Here is a 14346-nt window from a genome sequence, read left to right on the forward strand (position 1 = left end):
AGTTCTTTTGTTTAATTCTCGGCTGAAACTTTTCCCTGGGAAGTTGCGAACACGATGGTCTGGTCCTTTTACAGTTGTTCAAGTGTTTCCATATGGAACGATTGAAATTCGTGATCATACAACGGATGCTACATTCAAAGTTAATGGACAGCGATTGAAGCCATATCTTGCTGCCAGTTTTGAGCGAAACACGAATGTTGTGACCCTTGCTTCTCCCGATTGATTGCAATGCCAAGTCGGGCTGAGGACTTTAAACTAAGCGCTTGTTGGGAGGCAACCCAACCAGGTTCATTCGTTCCTTTCCTTGTTTATTAGTTTTGCATTTTCTTCCTTTCTGTTCCATACTACTCATTGTGCATCTTTTTGTTGTGATTTTGCATTGAGGACAATGTTTAGTTTAGGTTTGGGGGGAGAGCCTAGTTTTTTTTTGTTAGTTTGGTTGATTCATTTGCATTTTTGTTTTTAAGGTCAAAAGTTAAGGTTTTTATGTTCCAAGTTTAATAATATTGATTTCTTCACCCACATGATGATTTGAACATGTTTAGTTTGTCATTTCAAATGTGTTTGGAGTGGTTTTGTTGTTATGTGCCAAAGAAATTGCAAAATTGCACTTTGAGTTCATCTTTTGGTCATAATCAACTTAGCTACCTAAATTAATTTTGGATGTTTTTCAAGTTAATTTGATGATGCCAACATGTTTAGAATGTTTAATATGATGTGTTGGAATAGGGTTTGGACAGAAATTCGACCTACATTGTGAATTGGGACGTTTAGAAGCTCAAAAAGTGAAAATAAGCTTGTAAATTTGCTGCATAATTTCTGCAGATTTTCTGTCATAAATGAGCTTTAGTGACGATCTTCAAAGATTTTCTCTGTCACAAAAGATTTTTATCCTATGTTGAAGGCAATAATTTTTGCTCGGAATTCATTACTTTTAGAGCTATTCCCTCGTCCATGATGCCCAAAAATAAGTGTATTCTTTTCCTTTATCTCATTTTCTTTCATGCTTTTATTTATACATCTTTATGTGATGAATTGTGTTGCTAACATTTAAAGGATGAGGTAGGAATTAAAATTTTGGGATTAAGTGTTAGAATTTGTTGGAAACGATAAGAACTTGGAAGCATAAGTTGTTAAGGTTATCACTTTATTCTATTAATGGCGATGTATATGTCTTGCTAAGAATTCTTCCTTTGCTAAAGGGTTGCCTAGAAGGTTTTTGCATCACATTCGTTTTACCATTCATTTTGCCATGTCTCAAGTACTTTGGTGGACAAACTGTCCATGTTTGGATGATGTGGAGAAATAGTGGAGACTACCCATGTGAGTTGTTGTGCCTAAGCTTTTCTTGAGAGGGTTAATTTGTTTCTACTCTTAAACACTTTCCAATTTCTTTCTTTAATTTTCATGATCTCATTAAAATTAATTTGCATTGGGTACAAAAGAACTTTAATATATGTTGGGTATTCTTGCCATTGGGTTAGACGGAACTATAGAAACGATGTTAGGCTATGCATGTTGTCCACTGCTAAAAGGCCTATTCCCTACCCTTTTGTGTGCTCCATTAACCCCATTGAAGCCAAACACTTAGCCTTTTCTTTCATTACCCACATAAATTCTTATCCACTCTACCCTATATTAGCCATACCATATAGCTTGAGAGATACCAAGGTGATATCAAAAGAAATCAAGGTTGAGTTCTACATCAAAGTAGTGGCGTGTACCGAGGTACCATGGTTCTTATTATTATTTCTTGTAGTTATTTCAAGAGTAAAAAAATAAAAAAAAATAAAAAAAAAGAGTCAAGAAAAAGAAAAAGAAAAAAAAAAGAGAAATTGTACCATTCATTATAACATGAGGCCTGGACGCCACAAATCATATATCAAGTTTCAAAGGGGTGCCAACCTAACTACATACGAAATGTCTTGGTGTTTCTCAAGTTTTTGTTTTTTTTCCTTATCGTTTCTTTCTTAGCCCAAATACCTAGCCTTACATTACAACCGTTTCAAAGACCTAACGGATTTATAGGGAAGTCTAGCTTATTTGGTGAAGGTTGATACCTATGTTCTTAGTATTCGATTCCTTTCATGAGATCTATTTTCAGAAATTGCTGTTTTTCAATGTTGATCATATGTGATAATATATTGATTCCTTTTGCATAAACTCATCACATATGCTTGTTAAGAGAGAAAGCCTAGGTTCTATGAGAAAATTGAGTGATATCTTGTGAGGCTTAGAGTCGAGGCGAATTTGTACACACGCCAAGTGTGGTTGTTTTTAAGCCTGAGTGCTTGGGATGTTGGCTTCATACTTTCCATTGTGATGCATTGATTTATAAGGGCATAACTTTAGTTTTGGAAGTATGATTGGCATGCATTGGTTTTCATTAATTGATGGAAGTGATAACTGTAACACCTTTGCTTTTCAGTAAAGCGTTTGTGGGTAGCGTAACTAGTAAACCCTCAGGAGACACAACTCCTCCGACTAGGGACACCTAGGGGTTTAAAGGCTTGTTGCACATGCTCAGTGCAATCGTTTCGTCAGCGAAAGTGGGCTTAATTAGGTTTTTGTTTTTAGTTAATGTTATTTGTTTTTCATTTTATGTTTTGCTCGAGGACTAGCAAAAGATAGGTTTGGGGGTATTTGTTAGGTTGATATAATAGGTATATTTTGTATCTCTTTTACCTATTAATTTAGTCATGGTTTGATATAAAACAGTTGGATTTGATGTATTTTGTGTGAATTTTATAGAAGTTATTTTTTCGGAGAAAACTGGATTTTTTTAGAAGAATTACAAGGAAAGCACGAAAGAATAACGAAGTGGACTGATGCTATGTGAGAGTGGTGCTGGAATTTAGGCTTTATCAAATTAAGTCCAATTTGGGCTTCATAAAAACTGGCGTTGGACTATTCCAAGGAGGGGAAGGTTTTTAATCCCCTTATCAAGAAGGTTGCAGCAGAAATAAAATAGGAGGGGGATTTTAAAGGAAAGACAAAAGGCACATTAAAAGTGGGGAAGAATCCTGCAGCCGCAGGAGGGGAGAAGGTGGCAGTTTTGGGGTTTATCGCATACGGTTCCAGAATTGGGGTTTTGGGTTTCTTTATGTCATCGAATTCATCCATGTTTGTCATTAGTTTAATCATGAACTAAGTCCTTTTGCTAGGATTAGGGTGTACTCTTATCATGAACATCTAATTCTTATTATTTCATATTGATCTCGGTTGTTTTCCATGTTGAGTAAATGTTATTGTGCTTTATCGTTATCAAATAACTAGCCATTATTTGTGTGAAGAACTAAATTGGGACTGACAGGTTGAGTTTAGTAGATTGTTTCTCATAACGATTACCATGAATTACATAATTGAGTAGACATACTGGTTATGATTTGTGTAGTATTGTGAAATTATCCATTTAGTGTAAAGGGCTTCGATTATCTACTTTTGTGGCTAGACATAGCATGGGTAGATAGTTAGAAACACAGTTAGTATATTCTGAAAGGAAATATTGACGAATCAAGGGATAATTGCTAGCAACATGGGAATAATTTGAGTTTAATATGAATAACGGGATTAGATGGGATTGAGAATGAGGAACCTGATGTCCTAGTGCTTCAATATATTAATTTTTCATAATTCATTCACTTTTACTTCGTGTTTGTTGAATTGATACTTTCAATTTCGTTTGGGTTTTTGCATATTTGAATTTGTCATCGTTATCCATCTTTTATTTAAGTTTAGTTTGAAGTCAATCTCAATAGTAAATTTAGGTTAATCCGATCCTTGTTTGAACGACACTCTACTTATCACTATATTACTTGGACGATATTGTACACTTGCAATTATCAACAACAATAAACAACCCCTTCCTCTGTGGTACTCCTTTGGACAAAAACTGGGGGTCCGACACAAAAGCATTGCTTGAGAAAGAATGTCTAATAGGTGGCGGATCAATTGGTATAGTCTACAAAACGAATTTTGAAGGTGGCGTCTCAATTGCAGTGAAGAAGCTCGTGACTCTGGGAAGAAGAAAAAACCAAGATGAATTTAAGCAAGTAATTGGACGACTGGGCAACAACATAAGGTTAATTTTTCCATTTTAAAATTATTTTATGCTGATGTCAGCATAAAGCATAACGAAACACTAACCGAAGGGGTTTTGAAAATAATTTTAAAATGTCAGGGGGCTGTTTATGATATGTGGAAAAATGAAGGGGTTTTGAGAAAACACAAGAAACATCAAGGGTGTACGTGTAGGTATATGATGCCATGTAGTCGATATTAAATTACAGAAAAGACAAACAACCAACATTAACATTTCCCTACCTAAGACTGGACCCCAACAAAAAATAAAAAATGCTTTCTTCCTGGAAGTTATCTATGTATATATAAAATTTAATTTTCTTGGAAAGCGATGTTAGAGTTGATTAGATGCATAATATAAGTAAACTCGAAAATGGCCACCAAGATTTCGTTGACAAAGCTAAAGTTTGGATGCACAGCTTTTGGCATCCATGGCCAGATCACAGTGACTTTATCCCCCTCTCGCCATAAGATAGAGGTGGAACTGCAAGAGAAGGAAAGGGACGACTTTTGTCATGAATAATATTAATTATAATAATAATAATAATGATTACAATGCTTGCACAATAAGCAATACCAAACAGCTCAAACACAGAGTGTGCCTATTAATATGAAATTAGTCAAAGCAAACACCCCGCAAATCCCAGAAAGCTGTTGAGTGCCGGCGACTTCTTCAAGCTCAAGATACCCTTTTGGTAAGTATCTCATTTCTTGCTCTGTGTTTCTGTGTTTTAGCATGTCATATGGGTTCTCTTCTGTTCTGTACTGCTTAACTACTTTCTTTTACTGCTACAAATGTTTTGGTGTTGTATTGGGTTTCTCGAGTTGCAGAGATTTGTTTCTGATTCCGTCACTCACTCACTAAAGTTGCAGTCTTCTTTGGGGACCCAATCATACCTCAAGAAACATCTTCACAGATCAATTTCCTAGTTTTTCCAGTAAAACGAAAACGAACAAATACCCTTTTTTTTTCTTCTGTGGGATCGTTTTGTTTACTTGTGGTTGCATTTTTTCTTCTTTTTTTATCAAAAGAAAGAGAAAAATAAAGTACTTAATTACCAGGAGGGGTGTTTGCTTGCAAAAGTAGTGAATTTTGTAGTCTATGGAAACAAATGGTTAGATTCTCTGAATGTATACTTGTCTGCTTGCGATCGACATTCCAGTAAATTAACATAAAACTTTTCATCTTGGAATACAAGACAAGTATGTAGTGTTGAATTTTTTCCAGATTTAGTTTTTGTTTCGTTTACTTTGTGAAGTGAATAGTTGACGAAAGAGATGTGCTGACTCAATTCCCCTATTGTAATTTTTTAATCTAAGGCCTGCTTTCAGATTTGGAAGTAGTCGTGCCCTGCTTACAGATATTTAGCTGGTCCTTTCTGCACTGCCAGCACAAATTCGCTGGCTTGGCTTTTAAGTTTACTATAACAGGACTGTGCTTATGCAGGTGCAGATTGAGGTATAACAAATCAGGTGTCAAGCATCTCAATACTTTCTTGGGGTTCGTAACATGGCCCAGGAAAGTGGCGTGGATGGGGCTACGCCTCAAGAGCATGAGGACATCACTTCAAGAAGCCAAGTAGAAGTAGAGAAAAGCACCGACACGAATGGGGATCATCAAGGCTCAGACAAGAGCAGCGGAGATGAGAAACTTGAAAAAGTTCCATTTTCCAAGCTATTTTCATTTGCAGATAAGACTGATACTATATTGATGCTCGCCGGCACAATTGGTGCCATTGGGAATGGCTTGGGGATGCCCCTTATGACGATATTATTGGGGGAGATGATCAATTCTTTTGGATCTAATCAAAACAATAAAGACATAGTTAGTGCTGTTTCCAAGGTAAAGTTATATGCTGCACAAGCCAATTTAATCTTTATGTTTGTTAAGACATCGAGTTGAACTTTCAATAATGGTTTGAACTGCTCTTATGAGGTCAAATATTGGAGTTCCAGAAAATCACATCGATTTTTTTAGCTCAGATTTTTGTTCAATTATTCTTACGGGATTCTTTTTTTCCTTATATTTCTTATCAGTAAATTTTAGGGGATTCGTTTGATAATTATTCTTCCTCTGGTTATTCACTAAGTTGTTAGGCCGAACATGTTGATAATCATTTAGTTATCTTGGTACATTGTAGGTCTCTCTAAAATATGTCTATTTGGCAATCGGGACAGGTGTGGCCGCAAGTCTTCGTAAGTACATCTCATACCCATAACCACAAAAGTTTTTCATGCATGCAGAGAGAAACTCATACACATATCAAGCATTTGAATTTTGAACTGATACAGCTGTATTTCTTGTTCACAGAGGTCTCTTGCTGGATGGTAACAGGGGAAAGACAAGCTGCAAGGATAAGGGGTTTGTATTTGAAAACAATTTTGAGACAAGACGTTGCTTTCTTTGATTTGGAAACAAATACTGGAGAGGTCATTGGGAGGATGTCTGGCGACACTGTTCTCATACAAGATGCCATGGGCGAGAAGGTACTACGCTGTCTTCACAATTACAAACCCTAAATTCACCCCAGGGAGAATAAAAACCTTGAAATTTTTTATTCTTAAAATGTAACTAAAAGGTCATATTTGTGCACTTGTTCGTGCAGGTTGGAAAATTTTTACAACTATTTTCAACATTCATTGGAGGGTTTATAATAGCATTCATCAAAGGATGGCTTCTTACCCTTGTCATGTTATCCTCGATTCCTCTGCTTGTGGCAGCTGGTGCAGCTATGTCCATCATTATATCCAAGATGGCAACCCGTGGACAAAGTGCTTATGCAAAAGCAGCAATTGTAGTTGAACAGACGATAGGCTCCATCAGAACCGTAGGTCACACTGGCCTTACAACTATTGGAATAATTTTCGATTGTTTGGCCAAGAGTATGATGTTTCTCATCTGCTTTCTATGTAGGTTGCATCCTTCACTGGGGAAAAGCAAGCAACAACAAATTACAAAAAATATCTTGCGGATGCTTACAAATCAGGTGTTTACGAAGGTACTGCTGCTGGAGCATGTTTTGGCATGGTTATGCTAGTTGTGTTCTGCACTTATGCCTTGGCGGTATGGTTTGGTTCAAGAATGGTAAGGAATAATGGATATTCCGGGGGTGACGTGCTGAATGTGATTGTTGCTGTTTTGACTGGATCCATGTAAGATCCATTTCTTTTTTCTTTTCTTTTTTTGTGGGTTATTATAGTACCTATGTTATCATCTTTTTCTCTCTCTTTATGTTTGATTTTAAATACTCGTACATACATGCAGATACATATGTACATGAGTTCCTCTTTTGATTTTTCTCTTTCTCCTCTTTTTGTTTAAATATATTAACTATTTTGGATGAATTAGGTCTCTGGGGCAAGCATCACCGTGCTTGAGTGCATTCGCTGCTGGTCAAGCTGCAGCATTTAAGATGTTTGAGACTATCAGTAGGAAACCAGAGATTGATGCTTCTGACGAAAAAGGAAAGACATTGGATGACATTCGTGGAGATATAGATCTAAGAGAGGTTTACTTCAGTTACCCAGCCAGACCAGATGAACCAATATTCGACGGGTTCTGTCTTCATATCTCTAGTGGCACCACTGCAGCTTTGGTTGGACAAAGTGGAAGTGGGAAGTCAACAGTCATCAGTCTGATAGAGAGATTTTATGATCCACAAGCTGGTGAAGTGTTGATAGATGGCATAAACCTAAAAGAATTTCAGGTGAAATGGATTCGGAGTAAAATTGGTCTCGTCAGCCAGGAACCCGTACTGTTCGCATCCAGCATTATGGACAATATTGCCTATGGAAAGGATGGTGCTACCATTGAAGAGATAAAAGCAGCAGCTGAACTTGCAAACGCCTCCAAATTTATCGATAAATTGCCTCAGGTTCCAACTAATTCTATCTAATCGCAGTTTATAATTATGTGTGTGTTCATAGGAATATTATTAGTTCATTTGGCCTTTAATGATTCGTGATCAGGGCATTAACACCATGGTCGGTGAGCATGGAACTCAGCTATCTGGTGGGCAGAAGCAGAGAATTGCTATAGCAAGAGCAATTTTGAAAGATCCACGAATTTTACTTTTGGATGAAGCTACAAGTGCACTTGATGCAGAATCTGAGAGGATAGTTCAAGAAGCATTGGATCGGATTATGGTCAACAGAACTACTGTTATTGTTGCTCATCGTTTGAGCACGGTGAGGAATGCAGATGTGATTGCTGTCATTCATAAAGGAAAGATGGTTGAAAAAGGTATTCTACCTGATAAAGCTAGCACGTTCTTTTTATTAGTTCTTGCATATGTTTCCCTTGATTTTGACTTGCTTTCTTCTGCTATAACACGTTGCTTTTCCCACCGAAATCTCTTATAATCTCCAGAGTCCAGGCTTAGTGTTTGTACTTGTGGATAGAATTTCGGTTTACTCGTGGCTGCAATTTATTATTAGATCCCAAGTTCCTGCCAGTTTGTCACGTGTATAGGAAGACTATCAGTTAACCATATTTTTGTCCATTGATCAGGCTCGCACTCAGAATTACTCAAGGATCCTGAAGGAGCATACTCTCAACTTATACGCTTGCAAGAAGTAAACAAGGGTTCAGATCCAAGAGGAGAAGTTCAAAACAAATCTGATATAACTGCTGAATCTTTTAGACAATCAAGTCTAAGAATGTCGTTACGAAGATCCATAAGTCGGAATTCCTCTGTAGGAAATAGCAGCCGCCATTCATTTTCAGCTGCCTTTGGTTTACCCATAGGACATGCTAGCATGCATGGCACTACATTGGCAGAACCAGAGGCCGCTGCCCTGGCATCAGAGCAACCTCCAAAGGTCTCTCTCCTCCGCCTCGCTGCCCTCAACAAGCCCGAGATTCCAGCACTTCTTCTTGGAACTTTAGCTGCAACCGCCAATGGTGTCATACTTCCAATTTTCGGTGTGCTTATTTCCAGGGTAATAAAGACTTTGTATGAACCACCTCGTCAACAAAAGAAAGATTCAGAGTTTTGGGCAATTATTTTTATGGTACTTGGTGTGTCATCATTTCTGGTGATCCCAGCACGAGCATACTTCTTTTCGGTTGCCGGTAGTAAGTTAATTGAACGTATCAGATTGATGTGTTTTGAGAGAGTGGTTCACATGGAAGTTGGGTGGTTTGATGAGCCTGAGAACTCAAGTGGTTCAGTTGGTGCGAGGCTCTCAGCAGATGCAGCAATAGTGCGGGCCCTTGTTGGAGATGCACTAGCTCAGATTGTTAATAGCATTGCGACCGCAATTGCAGGTTTGTTCATTGCTTTCATTTCATGCTGGCAGCTGGCATTTATTATCCTCGCATTGATTCCTCTGATCGGAGTCAACGGATATGTTCAAGCAAAGTTCATGAAAGGATTCAGTGCCGATGCAAAGGTATGATCAGAAGATCCATGAACTAATAGCATATTTCGTATCCAAATTCTTTTGTTCTGAGGTCTTCCGAATTTGTATAATTATACGTCTGCAGATGATGTATGAAGAAGCAAGCCAAGTTGCTAATGACGCAGTTGGGAGCATACGAACAGTTGCTTCTTTCTGTGCTGAAGAGAAGGTAATGGAACTGTACAGAAGGAAATGTGAAGGCCCTACAGCGGCAGGGAAAAGACAAGGCTTGATCAGTGGAATAGGATTTGGAATGTCTTCTTTCTTTCTATTTTGTGTGTATGCAACCAGCTTCTATGCGGGAGCTAAACTCGTCAAGGCTGGCAAAACAACATTTAGCGACGTTTTCCAAGTAACTATTCTCTCTCCATATTTATCTACCAGTTCTATTCAGAAAGTGTTGATAACATACATGATATACATTCAGACCAAGTATATGGCTGATTTTAAGATGTGTATTTGGTTGCAGGTTTTCTTTGCTTTGACCATGGCAGCCACGGGCATATCTCAGTCGAGCAGCATGGGTCCTGATTCTAATAAAGCCAGGAGTGCTGCTGCTTCTATATTTGCAATTATAGACAGGAAGTCTAAGATAGACCCTAGTGACGAGTCTGGCATGAAATTGGATAATGTAAAGGGAGAGATTGAGCTTCACCATGTAAGCTTTAAATATCCATCCAGGCCAGATACACAGATTTTCCGAGACCTCAATTTAACCATTCACTGTGGCAAGGTAAAGATTGCGTCAATTGAGTTGGATTGCAATTCTTCGTTTATTTTGTTTTCATTTCATGACGTGCTGATGAAGCTTAAGCCATAATACAGTGTTTTCTTTTATTTGTGAATATCGTTTGCAGACAGTTGCCCTGGTTGGAGAAAGTGGGAGTGGAAAGTCGACAGTTGTTGCATTGTTGCAACGATTTTATGATCCTGATTCAGGTCATATCACACTTGATGGAACTGAACTTGGAAAGTTCAACTTGAAATGGTTGAGGCAGCAGATGGGGCTTGTGGGGCAAGAACCTGTCTTATTTAACGACACAATCCGTGCCAACATTGCATATGGAAAGGATGGTGATGCAACTGAGGCAGAAATCATAGCTGCGTCGGAGTTGGCCAATGCACACAAATTTATTAGTAGCTTGAATCAGGTTAGAACATTTAAAAAGTTAATAATTTTTTTTGGGTAGTTTATAACAAGATTGTTTCAAAACTAATCCGAATGCGTTGTGTAGGGGTATGACACGGCAGTAGGAGAACGAGGAATACAATTATCTGGGGGGCAGAAGCAACGCGTAGCCATTGCACGTGCAATAATCAAGAGCCCCAAGATATTACTGTTGGACGAAGCTACAAGTGCACTTGATGCTGAATCTGAGAGAGTGGTTCAAGATGCATTAGACAGGGTGATGGTAAACCGAACAACAGTAGTGGTTGCTCATCGACTATCGACAATCAAGAATGCTGATGTGATCGCGGTGGTTAAAAACGGAGTGATCGTAGAAAAAGGAAAGCATGATAAGCTGATCAATATTACAGATGGATTTTATGCATCCTTGGTTGCTCTGCACATGAGCGCTTCAACTGCATGAGCTCCTTTCTTGTACACTTTTCTTCTTCTTTCTTCTACATTTTTCTCACCAAACACTAAAGAGAAAAATGGCATTGCCACGCCACCTATCCGAATGGGCAAATAGTACAGAAATGCGTAATATGGTTGTATTTATTTCTCGTTCTTTCCTTTTTGCCTTCTTGTTTTTATTTCATGTTTTTTGTGGTTCCAATCCTTCATGTAGTAGTCAATGTTAGTAGATGAATAAGAAAGTACTATTAGCTCGTAGAAGATGGCTTTCGTTTTGTTGGTGAGCTTGTCTGAAAAGAAAGTAGTACCACAATTTTTTTACATTATTTCAATTCTAAGTGTGTTTTTTCATCTCAAATTCTGACCATATATTTTGAGAGGAATTTCAAGTTAGTTTGACGAATTCAACATGTGTACCGAGAAACAAACTTTGTTGTCAATGCTCAACTAAGCTAAATAGTAGCCTTACTTTTGTATTTAATTTTGTAATTTTATTAGAATTGTGATGGATGTTCATATTATTGCGCATAAAAAAATTGTTTTTTTGTCCTAAAATAATAAATATGCAAGTGAAGTTTTGTAAATATCCTGCCCACGTACGTAATTGAGTATTTCTTTATGCAATGATGCAATGTTAGTTAGTATTTTCGTAAGGATCCAAGGTTTTTTTTTTTTTTTTGGGAAAATAAGGATCCAATTTTTACATTAATTAATCACCTAATCTGCTTGTCTAGGTCAAACATTTTGGTAATCTTTGAAGATTTAACACCTGTAGAAATTTTTAGTTGTGAAGGGAATACAAGTAGTACATGATACATCACATGTTTTAATAGGAATTGTAGGAAATTTTAATTTTTAAGTTATTAACATTTTAGCACACATATCTCATCATTTTTTTAGTGATACGTGATATACTATCCCGTGTACCGGTCTCATTGAAAAATATCTCCAACACCTGAAACTTGCATGCAATCCGTGGTCAATATTAAAATGGGGCATCGTCACCCGTGACAACTTCAAACAATGATTATTACCAATTAATTAATTCACTCATGCGTCCGGGTCGTGATGATTAGACAATTACCAACCAGGGTTGGTAAGACCGTGAGAGGATGATCTTGACAATTTTTTTAATTTCTTTTATATATAATATATGAGTAAATTGTACAAAATTATCATAATTAGGGTCGTATTATAATTTTTTTTCTTTATATATTATGTTTTAAACATTACAATATTATACTTTAATTTATAAATTTATTGCAATGTCAGACGTTCATTAAGGGTGCGTTTGGTACGCGGGACGGGACGGGACGGAACGGGACGAAGCGTTCCGTCCCGCGTTTGGTGCGCTAAAAATGGGTGGAACGGGCTGTTCCACGGGACAGATTTTGGGTGTTTTTGCGTTCCACCTCCCCCCCTGGAACGGGTTTGTTCCACGTATGTGGAACACAATGTTTTACTATTTTAAGACAAATATACCCCATGTCTTTTTCAAAAATTACACCTTCGTTCCGTCCCGTTCCGTCCCGTCCCGTCCCGTCCCGTCCCGTCCCGTCCCGTCCCGTCCCGTCCCGTCCCGTCTGCGTACCAAACGCACCCTAAGGGTGCGTTTGGTACGCAGATGGGACGGAACGGGACGGGACGGGACGGGACGGAATGAAGGTGTAATTTTTGAAAAAGACATGGGGTATATTTGTCTTAAAATGGTAAAACATTGTGTTCCACAGACGTGGAACAAACCCGTTCCAGGGGGGAGGTGGGACGCAAAAACACCCAAAATCTGTCCCGTGGAACAGCCCGTTCCACCCATTTTTGGCGCACCAAACGCGGGACGGAACGCCTCGTTCCGTTCCGTCCCGTCCCGTCCCACGTACCAAACGCACCCTAATTACCTTTTCAAATCTTGACTTCGTTCGCATCGAGATAATTAATTTTATTTATAGCAATTGCACCTCATTATATAACAAGGGTTACATAAGTTGGTAAAGTCTTATCTTTGGAGGTCTAATTCATTAATTAAACATCATTTAGGTCACTGGCCGTTAAGTAATGATTTTACCAACTTAAGTGATCATGTTATTAGAATTAAAAGATGATGTGGACAAATATTAAAATTGGTTTTTACTAATTGTCATCTTTGGAGGTCTAATTCTCCAAATCAACCCATTTTAGCAAAGCTAAACCATACATTTGCTTGACTAAATTGCGTTAACTTGGAGATTCAAAGTTTCATATATGACTTAAGAGTTAAAAGGCGCTTTAATATTTAGAAAACTAGATTTTAATCCCTAAATAAGATGAAGTTTAGAAAAATGTCTTATACAAGATTAAAAATTGATTTTAGTCCCTAGACTCTATTTAATGCTAGCATATGTATTCAATGTCTCTTTTTTTATTTATAATTTTATGAATTTAAATTTTATGAAAATATTATAAATTTTAATTCTCATTATGGTAAGCATCTTATACAAGAAAATATTTTCGTAGAGATTTTTCAGTACACTTATGTTTTTGAATATTTTCTTATCTGCCACTAATTCAATACAATATATGTAGGTACAAACATTTCGGTACACTGGGTTAGTATAATATGTTTAGGTACGGACATTTCGATACACTAGTTTGGTATAATATATTTAGGCATGGACATTTCGGTACACTAGTTTTGTATCATATAGTTAGGAACATAATTTTTGGTACACTTATGTTTTTACAAATTTTCTTATGTGTCACTGATTCACTATAATATATTTAGGTACGGGCATTTCGGTACACTAATTTAGTAAAATATATTATGATACGGACGTTTAGGTACACTAATTAGAGAAAGTTAAATAAAGTTAATTAATTAAAATGTGTATAATAATCAATTTAATAACATTAAATAAGTTATCTATTAAATACAAAAACAAAAATATAATATGAATTTGAATTAAGTACACATTAAGGGACTAAAATCAATATTCAATCTAACACCAGGTTTTATTAAATGTTAATCTTCTTGAAGGATTAAAGTTCAAAAACCTCTTTAATATTTGCCCATGTCATCACTTAACGCTAGTAAACCTATCATATGTCTTTTTTTGATAAAATATCGATAGCTTTCATTCATTGGAAAAGTTACAATCAGTTCAGTTACATGAAAGACTCCTCAAAAAGTAAGTTAGAAATAATGTCCGCGGGTTCATCGAACCAATTACAATTTGAGCCAGTCAAGAGAGCAATGCGTGCTAGGCGGTGGGTTGCATTGTTAGCATGACGACAAACATGGGTAGGAT

General features: G+C 37.2%; 1 protein-coding gene across 1 annotated transcript; it reads left to right on the forward strand.

Annotated features, from left to right (window-relative positions):
• The first annotated feature begins 4470 nt into the window (after nt 1-4470).
• Nucleotides 4471-11326, forward strand: LOC114827079 (ABC transporter B family member 11-like). Its single transcript, XM_029108696.2, has 13 exons — nt 4471-4775; nt 5528-5923; nt 6222-6276; nt 6392-6567; nt 6687-6908; nt 6995-7233; nt 7430-7955; nt 8050-8323; nt 8591-9474; nt 9569-9835; nt 9953-10216; nt 10341-10634; nt 10719-11326. Exons 2-13 carry the CDS (start codon nt 5591-5593, stop codon nt 11073-11075), a joined length of 3891 nt encoding a protein of 1296 aa, XP_028964529.2. The 5' UTR covers nt 4471-4775; nt 5528-5590; the 3' UTR covers nt 11076-11326.
• The last annotated feature ends 3020 nt before the right edge of the window (nt 11327-14346 follow it).

Source organism: Malus domestica, chromosome 09 (genome assembly GCF_042453785.1).
Source record: "Malus domestica chromosome 09, GDT2T_hap1".
In the NCBI taxonomy this organism is placed as follows: Eukaryota; Viridiplantae; Streptophyta; class Magnoliopsida; order Rosales; family Rosaceae; genus Malus; species Malus domestica.

Coding starts and splice junctions, on each gene's coding strand:
- LOC114827079 (XM_029108696.2), top strand. CDS start 5,591: ATGGCCCAGGAAAGTGGCGTGGATGGGGCTACGCCTCAAGAGCATGAG. Junction 6,277..6,391: donor AGGTGTGGCCGCAAGTCTTC/GTAAGTACATCT, acceptor TCTTGTTCACAG/AGGTCTCTTGCTGGATGGTA. Junction 10,217..10,340: donor TAACCATTCACTGTGGCAAG/GTAAAGATTGCG, acceptor TATCGTTTGCAG/ACAGTTGCCCTGGTTGGAGA.